General features: G+C 33.6%; 1 protein-coding gene across 1 annotated transcript in view; it reads right to left on the reverse strand.

Moving 5' to 3' along the window:
* LOC124954503 overlaps positions 1-12,510 on the reverse strand; it is a 28,392-nt gene continuing 15,882 nt past the window's right edge. Inside the window, exons 6-26 of the mRNA XM_047507539.1 lie at positions 11,976-12,451; positions 11,467-11,644; positions 11,170-11,391; positions 10,855-11,084; positions 10,633-10,785; positions 8,749-8,772; positions 8,455-8,583; positions 7,968-8,175; positions 7,426-7,901; positions 7,022-7,199; positions 6,711-6,929; positions 6,409-6,638; positions 6,182-6,334; positions 3,351-3,431; positions 3,050-3,178; positions 2,180-2,387; positions 1,637-2,112; positions 1,162-1,339; positions 862-1,083; positions 546-775; positions 1-468 (exon numbers count right to left, since the gene is read on the reverse strand). Of these exons, the coding sequence (XP_047363495.1) occupies positions 307-468; positions 546-775; positions 862-1,083; positions 1,162-1,339; positions 1,637-2,112; positions 2,180-2,387; positions 3,050-3,178; positions 3,351-3,431; positions 6,182-6,334; positions 6,409-6,638; positions 6,711-6,929; positions 7,022-7,199; positions 7,426-7,901; positions 7,968-8,175; positions 8,455-8,583; positions 8,749-8,772; positions 10,633-10,785; positions 10,855-11,084; positions 11,170-11,391; positions 11,467-11,644; positions 11,976-12,451 (4,562 nt within the window). The 3' untranslated portion in view covers positions 1-306. The remainder of the gene's footprint in view (positions 469-545; positions 776-861; positions 1,084-1,161; positions 1,340-1,636; positions 2,113-2,179; positions 2,388-3,049; positions 3,179-3,350; positions 3,432-6,181; positions 6,335-6,408; positions 6,639-6,710; positions 6,930-7,021; positions 7,200-7,425; positions 7,902-7,967; positions 8,176-8,454; positions 8,584-8,748; positions 8,773-10,632; positions 10,786-10,854; positions 11,085-11,169; positions 11,392-11,466; positions 11,645-11,975; positions 12,452-12,510) is intronic.

Genomic DNA, 12,510 nt, shown 5'->3' on the forward strand with positions numbered 1-12,510 from the left:
TTATCATTAACAAGTCATTTTATTCGCAATGTCAAAGATTATGTAACGCATATGCTCGGCGATCGGTTAGCAGAAATAAATAAATAGTCTAAAACAAATATACACATCCGCATATATTTTATCGTAACGTTACGTACAGGAAAATACGAAGATTTTCGTCATTTTAATGGGGGAGCATTGATATTTATATATCAATAACGAATGAATATATTATACCACATTTCCCATAGCAATATCAATCATATTATAGAAGAAACAATTCATTTCACATTCTAAATAAGTGATCAAAAAATTGGTTAAAAATAATCATTCGACTTGATAACTTTTAGCCATTGCTTTAAGGTCTTTCCTGGAAATTTTCCTAGAACCCGTATAAGGCATTTTTTCTAAAAATTTCACACCACCACGTAAATGATTGAAATCTGCCATGTTTTTTGACACCATTTCTTGAAGATCTCGTTCGGATACCTAAATGTTGAATAGAGAGTTCAAACAAATAACTAAATTCTCATCAGGATATTGATATTTTTTCTATAGAATTGTACCTTCGAACCGGGAACTTTGGTAACAAATGCCATGGGATGCTCATTGTCTAGAAGATGGGGCACACCCACGACTGCAACCTCGATTACATCAGGATGAGTTTGCAAAAGTTTCTCAATTTGGGATGGAGAGATATGAATTCCTCTGTACTTCATTGTCTCCTTTAGTCTATCGACGATGAAAAATTCACCGTCCTCGTCGTAATACGCAAGATCACCAGTATGGAACCATCCTATCGTTTAGACGAATGATCAGGATAGATAACTAAATGAGTTTCTCTATTTTAATAATATTCATCTCTCTTTTTTTTTTCTTTACCATCTTTATCGATCGCATCTTTCGTTGCTTGGGGATTATTATAATAACCCTTCATCATATTTAACGATTTTATAAACATTTCGCCTATCTTATTTGGACCCAATGTACTTTTAGTTTCTGAATCGACGATCTTGATTTGAACGTTTTTTGCTATCTCGCCAACGCTACCTGCTTTGTGATGTAGCTTTTGAGACGTTACAGTGCCGCCAAGTTCGGTTATTCCTAAAATAATTTTAACGATTCTATTGAAAGACTTAGTTTACATCTATCGAAATATCGCCGGTATTTTTCTCGCCTTACCGTATATTTGTATAACGTGGCCATTTGGAAAGCATTCTTGAAGATTAGCTTGGCTTCTTGCGCTAAATATACAACCACTAATACATAGATACATAGCACTTGATACGTCGTATTTGTTATAATAACCCGATTTTATTAATCTATTTGCCATGCTAGGAGACATGAAGACCCATGTAACCTATAAACCAATGATTTCTATTATCATTTAAAATACATATATGTATATTAATTATATTGCTCCGTTAAATAAACATATATTGTTCTGGTGTTAGGAAAGAAATTTTGAAACCGATGTTTCAAACGGATTTCTGTAAATAAAGGTTCTGTACAAACGCGTTTAGGTTGCATACGAGGAGGAATTTAGATGCTATTGATAGTCAGACCACAAAAAAGGGTTAAACCTTTCGTATTACTTCATACGCGATAACTATTATGAATTAATAATTTAATAATAAATAACGCCTTCTCATCTCACCTTATACTTTTCTATAATTTTACACGTCATTTCCTCATCGAATGAAGGATAAAGGAGTCTTTTGGTATGGCTCACCACAGAGCTCAAGGTTAATAAAACTCCACTAATCCAAAAGTATGGCGTCATCCAAAGTGGAACTACGTCGCCTTTGATAAAACTAGGTAAGAGTACATTACATAAAAGAGCGGAATGTGAAATCTTAACTCCTTTAGGAAGGCCAGTTGTACCAGATGTATAGAGAATAGCTGCTGTATCTTGAATGTCAGCGACTTGCGCACATTCAAATTTCTCCACGTCGGATTTGTTATGACCTTCGAGTACTTGCGCAAAGGGCAAAGCATTCGAAGCCTTACCGAAAACGATCACCTTGATATCGTGATTTTCGAGTTTTGCCGCTTCCAGTATCGTACCTACCGAACTTTCGTCCGCAAAAACAATTTTTGCACCTGATAATTTCATAAGATACCTTGCCTCTCCTAAAAAGAAGATTAGATAAAGACAAGATTAGTTTAGAAATTACTTTGATAATTGAAAGATATTTACCTATGTCCGTAGAGTAATTCCAGGATGTAAAAATTGCTCCCACGCAGAAACTAGCGAAAATTGGTGTAAAACTGTCCATAATGTAAGGAGTGCATACGGCGACCACATCGTTAGCTTTGATTCCTTGTTGACGCAACCATAGTGCACATTTTACAGTCCGATCTAACATTTCGCCAAATGTATATGTCTCTTCGGTGATAACGTCTATCTGTTACGATTGATATTAACTATCGATTAATTATATATTTTGTAATAAACGGTATACACAAAGTTAGACCATGTAAATGAAACCAGTACGAGTTTAACATTGCTTATCGATAGGACTACACAATAGTACGCAAAATGTTACGTTTGTCGTCGTTGTACACAATATTTACTATTATTTTTATTTTTATTTTCCCTATTAACATTAGCATTATTATACTATTATCTTCATCATCAACGACACCATTGTTATTATTACTATTATTATTATTATTATTATTATTATCCATGTAAGTAGATTGTACTCTGAGTAGGGCCAAGGGTCTTGCAATTTCGTTTTCCAATCTTTCGCAATTCTCTTTTTGTAATCTGTCAAAATATCAGAGAAGAAGTTAGAAAGTTAGGCCAACCTGTGTGTACATTCTACATCTCGGTGAATGACATGATTCACAATACAGATTGATAAAGAGAAAAATGTAGCTTTTTATCGTTTCAATAGCATTACTTGTGATACGTTATTGTCTCAATCTATCTCATCTTCATACAACTTTTCAAGGTCCATCGGTAGAATTTTTGTAACTAGTATAATAACACCAATATTGTTTATGCATAGTGACACTTTTTATTTGATACGAGTTATTTAGCTCGTTATGATCATTTACTTACCTGACCAATCAAGTCGGGCTTAGCTTTCATTCTGTCCAAAAGTAACTTTCCGATGTTCGTGTATTCCGTAGAAAAAGGTACCTCTTTGCCCTTGAATACATTACCTTCCTTAATGAAATCGGTCTTACTCTGAAATAATCGATTGAAATGATTTATTTAGTCTACTCGTAAATGTATCTTAATCGATCGTGTCTCTCAGCTCGTTATTCATTTATTTTAACATAACGTATAAGGATCAAATCTTTCTCAAATTTTGGATCGCGTAGAAAATAAAATATAATGAAGTTATTTTGTCACTTACGTTTATCAATTTACGATCCATGTTTGTCGATTGTATATTTTCAACTAGAGATATATTCAGTCTTACTTTAATATCTATAGCCTATCTCATAAACGATCACAAAGATCGAAGTTCCTTTTTGAAATTAGAATTCCACTTCACGAATTACGAGGTATAAATATTGATGAGATCACGCTGATTTATCACCCAACAATTATTGATTGTTTCACGATTAACGATAAACATCCAATAGTGATATCGTTCTACTGCCGAATTTGTATTATTATCGACGGACGATCTATTGCGCCACCTAAGAAAGATGTTTCATCACCCCGAGGACATATTCGCGGTGCGCGGAGGTCATCTTGGGAAACCAACTTTAATAAAAGGAGAAGAACAAGCTCATTATCCAACGAATATCCGATATATCCGACTCAGATATCTTGCATAATCTCAAGGACCACGAACAAAAGATCTTCTTCGTGCCGTATTTATGAGCGTTATGAGGTTTTAAGAAGAAATGACAGCGGCGGTACGATGAAGAAATGCAGAGAGAACCATTGCTCCAACCTCGCAAAGAGTTATAACGAGTGAGCGTCGAGAAGGATAAGTTGGCTGAAACCGTTCTAACCGCGGAGAAAGGAAGGATGAAGTGACAATACTATAATTGCGGTGGGACGAATCACGTTGGCGCTAAGAGGCCTTCGAAAGTGGAAGGATCGAAATATTTTCGCTGCAATGTACGTGGGGATTGCGCGTTCCTGTTTTAAAAAAAGATGAAATCACGTGATACAGTATACAGCGGCAAAGGCGGTAATAGCGGGAGATCTAAAAATACAGAAATATCTCAGTATACGAAAATCATATCATATCAATCGTAATGGAGGCGGCCAGTGATATCACTGTCTTGAGTTAGAGCCAGCACACCGGTGGTGTTCGCTTCACAATCTTTGAAAAAGGTTCCTGAACTGAGGAAAAGACGGCGGATGTATAATTCGCAAAAGCGTATTGTTTAGCGTAAAGTAGGGGATGATGTGCTCATGGTGGTAACCAAGGAAATTATTAGGAAATGTCGCGAGATTAGTTAGTGCGAGCAAGTCTGAGATATTCCTGGAAAAAGAATATTGGATTCCAGTGTCGCGATTAAACGCGGAAAAGGTGATCCACAATTGTGCGGCGAAAAATGAGGATAAGCTAGAGGGTTTCCCCAGATTAATTAATCAGGACGGACTCACTTAGATCATGATCTCACTCAGATCACTCCCGTCAATGCGACTGAGTTACATCTATATCTTTGTAGTGGGCTAGATAGCTTGTCGAAGTTCGCTTTGCTTTATACCCGACGAGAACGACTTCGATGAGCGAAATCGAGGCACGTCTTAATAGACAGGCAACAGTTTTCGGAAAACCCGCAACGAATAGTATCGAACCGAGGAACTGTATTTATGTCGCACGATTATGGGTAGTATTGTAAAGGGAGAATTGATCGCGACAGGAACTCCAAGAAAGAACGAATAGGTCGAACGAGTGAATCGCACGTTTATATCGTTATTAACAAAGCTTCGCGTTCGAATAGGAAAAAGTGGCATCGTCATGTAGGTTAAGTGCAACAATATTTGAATATTATGCAACAAGTGATGACAAGTAATTTTAAAGAAAAGACAGGACGATAAAATATTAAGTGAATGCGTAGTAAAATTTCCAAAAGCATGAGAAGATAAATATCATTTGTTCTAGCTGGTTTTTCCTTTGTTCTTAAGTTTTTAACCGTTCCCTTAGATTTTTACGTCCATAGTGATCCATAGCGATCATTCTCTATCGTTGGCGTAGATGTTAATAATTCCTCGTATTTTTCTATTTCCATTTCTCCTATACTTGATTTTTCATATTTATGCATAACTGAAAGAATATGTTATGCGTTGTGAGCTAAGCAATTTCTTGTTTAGATAAGGCGAACATAACCGACGTTTTCATATTTCATATATAGTTTTAGAAATAAAGGAGATAATATTGGAAGGTACTTTCTTATCAGAAGAGAATAGGCGATAATAAAAGTATCTAATTAGTCTCTTTTATATTCTTTTCTTATATAGCCAAATTATAATAACTGGCAAAGGAAGCAATTCAAAAAAAAAAAAAAAAAAAAAAAAAAAAAAAAAAAAAAAAAAAAAAAAAATATTCATAAGCTATCAAATACGATTAAAAATAATATATAAATAAGTTAAATAAATTAAGAATAACATGAAAAAATATTAAAATGAACATAAATTTTAATGCATTATCCTGTATATCATACTTTGTCTGCAAACCATTCCTGTCGATGATTTAAAAGAAATAAAAAACATTGTATTTACCAGTCGCGAATCAAATATTTGGACTAAACAATTAACCGAATAAAACAAAAAGAGGATTAAAACGAAATAGTATGATATTATATAAAATTAGTACTGAATATAACTATTCAAGTGATAATTCTTTCTTGTCAGGATTGTTTACACATGGTCACTTAATTACCTTTCTTTCATCTTTCGAGATTCTTTCAAAAAAGTGAAAAAAAATCAGTAATAATATTTTACTAATCCTTTAGACAATTTTACAATTATTTTTAAATCCTTAATCTTAAAGAAATATCCATATCCACATCAACATCAGCGGGATGTTACGTACAAGGGAAGTTTTAAAATGTTCGATATTTTAATGAGACATTGATATTTGTGTACCAATAACAAATAAATATTTTCTTTATATATATTATTTTAAATTTCATAAAGCAATATTATATTTTAGAAGACTCCATTTATTGCACATTCTAAATTATACATTAGAACATTCGTTGAAAATAATCATTAGGCCCTATAGTTTTTAGCCATTGCTTTAAGATCTTTCTTGGAAATTTTATTAGAACCCGTATAAGGCATATATTCTAAAAATTTCACACCCCCTCGTAAATGATACGGATCTGTCATATTTTTCGCTACCAATTCTTGAAGCTCACGTTCAGACACCTGAATGTTGGACAGAATTTAATAAATAACTAAACTCTCATCAGAATTTTTACATATTTTCTATAGGATCGTACCTTCGAACCGGAAACTTTGGTAACAAAAGCGATAGGATGGTCATCATCTAGAATATGGGGAATGCCGACGACCGCAACTTCGAGTACATCGGGATGAGTTTGCAAAAGATTCTCAATTTCGGTTGGAGAGATTTGAATTCCTCTGTACTTCATTGTCTCCTTCAGTCTATCGACGATGAAAAATTCACCGTCCTCGTCGTAATACGCAAGATCACCAGTATGGAACCATCCTATCGTTTAGACGAATGATCAGGGTAGATAACTAAATGAGTTTCTCTATTCTAATAATATTTTTTCTTTACCATCATCATCGATCGCATCTTTCGTTGCCTGAGGATTATTGTGATAACCCCTCATCATAGTTAACGATTTTCCAAAAAGTTCTCCTGTCTGATTTGGGCCCAATGCGCATTTAGATTTTAAGTCGATGATTTTGATTTGAGTATTCCTTCGTACCGTTCCAATGCTACCTGCTTTGTGATGTGGCTTTTGAACTGTTATAAGGCCAACTTCAGTCAATCCTAAGAAAATTTAAATGGTGTCTTTTAAAGAAATTTCGTTTACAAGTTCTAACAGGCGTATCAAATTATCGGACATATATTCTTCGCCTTACCGTACATTTGTATGACATTGCCATTTGACAAGCATTCCTGGAGCTTAATTTGACTTTCTGCGGTAAATATTGCTCCACCAACATAAACTTTTGTAATACTGGAGACGTCGTATTTCTTAAAATAGCCTGATTTCAATATTCTATTTGCCATGCTAGGAGACAAGAAAATCCATGTTACCTGTAAATCAATAATTTATATTATCATTTAAGATATAAACATTGATTGCCGTATCCCTGCAAACAGGCAACACATCGTATTACTTATAACACATCATGAAGATATTCAAATGTTACTTGTTCGGTATTTGTAGCCGAAACAATGTATGAACTGTCGTCCATCTCCGGATGGGATATTTATAATTCCGGTTAATAATTTTACATCACATTACGGCTATTGGTCTTACCTTATATTTTTCTATGATTTTACACACCATCTCCTCTTCGAATGCAGGATAAAGTAGTCTACTGTTATAATTCACCACAGAATTGAATGTTAACAAAATTCCACTAATCCAAAAGTATTGCGACAGCCAGAATGGAACTCCTATGACATTGAAATCGTTCGGCAAGAGTAGATAATTCAATAGAAAGAAATGCGAGATTTTAACTCCTTTAGGATTGCCAGTAGTACCAGACGAAAACAGAAGTGCAGCTGTATTATGGAAGTTATCGATTTGCGCACATTCGAAATTCTCCACATCGAACTTGCTATGGCCTTCAAGTACTTTCGAAAAGGACAAAGCATTCAAAGCCTTACCAAGTACGACAACCTTGATATCGTAATTCTCGAGTTTTGCCGCTTCCAGTATTATGCCTACCGCACTTTCGTCAGTAAATGCTATTTTTGCACCAGACAATTTTATAAAATGTCTTGCCTCTCCTAAAGATTATTAAATAAGGATGAAATTTCTTCTGTAAGTGCTTCGAAAATTAAAAAGGTACTTACGTATATCCATTGCGACGTTCCATCCAGTAAAAATTGCTGCGACGCAGAAACTGGCAAAAATAGGAGCAAAACTGTCCATAATATTGGGTGCGCATACGGCGACCACATCGTTAGCTTTGATTCCTTGTTGACGCAACCATAGCGCACATTTTACAGTTCGATCTAACATATCGCCAAATGTATATGTCTCCTCGGTGATAACGTCTATCTGTTGTCATCGATGTAAAACTATCGATTAGTAATTTGATCCATACATTTTTCTAATAAACGATATAAAAAGAATTAGAGCAGGTAAATGGGACCAATATGATTTTACACCCATGTAATAGGATCAAGAGTCTTTCGAACCGCCAAGCGCTTCTAATTTTCTCTCTAATTTTCTAATTTTCCAACTAATTCGTGCAACTAATATGAGAATACCGAAATTGTGTGTGATAATGATATTTTATTTGGTCCCAGCTATGAATTCGCTGAGATCTTTACTTACTTGTCCAATAAAGTCAGGTTTAGCCTTCATTCTGTCCAAAAGTAATTGTCCAATGTTCGTGTATTCCGAAGATAAAAGTTCCTCTTTGCCTTTCAATATATTATCTTTTATAATGAAATCGTTGTTACTCTGAAATAATCGATTGAAATGATTGAAGATGCGACTTTCTGCTTGCTACGCTTTATTAAATTATTTTAACTGCACATATTTAACTGCACACGATCAAAAATCTTACTCAAAATTTGAATCGCACATAGAAAATAAAATTGATCGAAAAATTTCTTGGATACTTACATTTATCAATTCACAGGCCATAATTGTTGGTTATATACTTTTCACTGAAGATGCACTCAATTATACTTTTGTTGATCGCATAAACGACAAGAACAATCAAGCGTGCCTTCCCGATTAATACTTAGTTCCACTAGATTAATACTTAGCTCCACTAGGAGTTCAAATGGTTGAAGTGACAACTGGTTTCCTTTTTTCTTCAAAAATACATTCCAGTAATTGGATTATCCCCTATCACTTTAATTTTTCATTTTATATAGCGTAGAAACTAAAAAAAATGTTCGCCTGTTATTATTATTTAAAGACGATAGAATATCTTTCATGATAACTGAAGTTCTTTACATAACGCATGTTATGAATGTTGACCTAATCGGCATTACGAACAAAAATATTTTAATGGTTTAATAATTGCTGATAAAAAAACACATCTTTTCCGTATTTTTATCTATTATTCTATTATATATTAGATTATATTGGGTCGACGAAACCAATATATAATAACAACTGACAAATAAATGTCAAAAAACGTATTATGAGGCCAATTATAAGAATTCTATCTTAATGCTTAAAAATCTCTCGAAACGATTAGATTTAAAGTAAGCGTCAAATATGTGAATGGGGAAACACAAAGAAGTATCTACTATGATTTTAATCATGGGCTTATGAACATCATTAACAGTATTCATGTAAAAAAAAAAAAAAAAAAAAAAAAAAAAAAAAAAAAAAAAAAAAAATGATAATCCATCAATTATGAATAGAGAATTACGAAAGTTTTCTCCTCCACTAGTCATCCACTAGGATCCAATAAACATACAAAAAATTTATATCTTTCAAGTATATCTCTCTATATGATGAACCATTGACCACATTCATTATCTTTTCTTTCTTTTATAAAAAAGACTTTAATATCTTCGCATTTGTTTTGATTACTTTGTTTTCTCCCTTATTCGACTCATCAGCAGGAATGATACACGGGTAAGAGTTAAATGATGATTTAAAATGAAAGCAAATTGTTTCCATTATTCCAGTGACTCATAATACAGCATTATTTCTTACGCGTGTTTGCCTATGTGAACTCAAAAAAATTATATTCCAATAAGTGTATCTAATGAATGAGCTTATTAACTTATAAAAATGGTCTGCATTCAGCAGATTCTTTTGTATCTGAAAATATAAACCTTTACAAACGATTTATAAATTTCTCATTAATTGTATTTCTTTCATTTAAACGGTGCTGCTTTATATCGAAACATTTATTTATAAAATGCTATTACACACCTATTATAATATCGTTTGAGATGAGCAATCGTTCTTGACATATAAAATTATTTTCAGAAAAAAATTGCACGAATCAATATTATCGTATTTAAAGAAAACCCTTGCAATTTATTGCTGTTCAAACAATAATCGATAAGATTAATTGTAAAAAGTTCAGTAATATCTAATATTAAGTATTATTCGTATTTAAATTTCTTATATATTTGCATATCTAACCTGCATAAATGTCATATGTTCTTTGAATTTTTAAAATGCTTAAACACCTAGAAAATTAGAGTGATAAAGTCTCATTTTCTTATCGTCCTCTAAATGAAGTTATTCATTGGTAATAACTTTTCTAAGATTACTAATTTCTATGTAACATTCTTTCCTTATGCTACCAACGAAAATTAAAAGGCAAAGAAAAAAAAATAGAATAAAAAGATTAAAACGAAGATATTCCATATGTCCATTTTAATGGGACATTGATATTTATATAAAAATAATGAATAAATAATTTCCATACATATTATATTACATTTCGTATAACAATATTATATTTTAGAAGACTCTATTTATTACGCTTTCTAAATTATCCATTAGAACATTTCCCGAAAGTGATCATTAGGCCTGATAGCTTTTAGCCATTGCTTTAAGATCTTTCCTGGAAATTTTCCTAGAAGCAGTATGCGGCATTTTTTCTAAAAATTTCACACCCCCTCGTAAATGATACGGATCTGTCATATTTTTCGCTACCAATTCTTCAAGGTCACGTTCAGACACCTGAATGTTGGACAGAATTTAATAAATAACTCTCATCAGAATATTTACATATTTTCTATAGGATCGTACCTTCGAACCGGGAACTTTGGTAACAAAGGCGATAGGATGGTCATCATCTAGAATATGGGGAATGCCGACGACCGCAACTTCGATTACATCGGGATGAGTTTGCAAAAGATTCTCAATTTCGGTTGGAGAGATTTGAATTCCTCTGTACTTCATTGTCTCCTTCAATCTATCGACGATGAAAAGTTCACCGTTCTCATTGTAATACGCAAGATCACCAGTATGCAACCATCCTATCGTTTAGACGAATGATCAGGATAGATAACTAAATGAGTTTCTCTATTCTAATAATATTTATCTCTCTTTTTTCTTCTTTACCATCATCATCGATCGCATCTTTCGTTGCCTGAGGATTATTGTAATAACCCTTCATCATAGTTAACGATTTTCCAAAAAGTTCTCCTGTCTGATTTGGACCCAATGCGCATTTAGTTTTTAAGTCGATGATTTTGATTTGAGCATTCCTTCGTACCGTTCCAATGCTACCTGGTTTGTGATGTGCCTCTTGAGCCGTTATAATGCCACAAAATTCGGTCATTCCTAAGAAAATTTTAATGATTCTGCTGACAACATCGTTTACGATAAAACTTGCCAAGTAATTTTCTGTAATCTTACCAAAAATTTGTATGACGTCGGCACTTGGAAAGCATTCTTTAAGTTTAATTTGACTTTTTGCCGTAAATACAGCACCACTAAGATTCAATTTGGAAATACTAGACACGTTGTACTTCTCAAAAAATCCCGATTTTATTATTCTATTCGCCATGCTAGGTGACAAGAACATCCATGTAACCTACAAACCAATCTTTTATATTTTCACATAGGATACGTATATAGACATTAGTAGAATTCCTGAAAACAGGCTATACACCTTAAATTTGGGCTTTGTTAATAGTAAAAAAAACTTTCAAACACTTTTTAAATGAGTTTTTCGGCATAACAGTTGCGTACACATGAATTAATTGTATTATCGTCAAATAAGAATTCAAATCTTACTTGTTGAACTTCTCGATTTTGTAACCAATACCATTGGCAATAATATAAAAGCTATAGCCCCATTTTCATACGGGACATTAACTATTCCCGTTAACAAATTGGCATTGCATTGAAATTTCTTGGCTTACCTTATACTTTTCTATGATTTTACACGTCATCTCCTCTTCAAATGTAGGATAAAGGAGTCTTCTGCAATAATTAACCACAGAACTCAACGTTAATAATACTCCAGTCATCCAAAAGTATGGTGACAGCCAGAGTGGAATTCCTTCCGTATTGAAATCGCCCGGTAAGAGTGCATTACTTAAAAGAGCAAAATGTGAAATTTCAACTCCTTTGGGTAGACCGGTTGTACCAGAAGAATAGAGAAGTCCTGCAGTATTCTGAACGTTATCGATCCTCGTACATTCAAAATTCTCCAAGTCGGACTTGCTATGGCCTTCAAGTACTTTCGAGAAGGGCAAAGCTTTGGAGGCCTTACCAAAGACGACGACCTTGATATCGTAATTCTCGAGTTTTGCCGCTTCCAGTATCTTACCTACCGCACTTTTGTCCGCAAAAACAAGTTTAGCGCCGGATAATTTCATAAGATATCTTGCCTCTCCTAAAGATTATTAAATAAGGATGAAATTTCTTCTGAAGGTACTTCGAAAATTAAAAAGG

Source organism: Vespa velutina, chromosome 15 (assembly GCF_912470025.1).
Source record: "Vespa velutina chromosome 15, iVesVel2.1, whole genome shotgun sequence".
In the NCBI taxonomy this organism is placed as follows: Eukaryota; Metazoa; Arthropoda; class Insecta; order Hymenoptera; family Vespidae; genus Vespa; species Vespa velutina.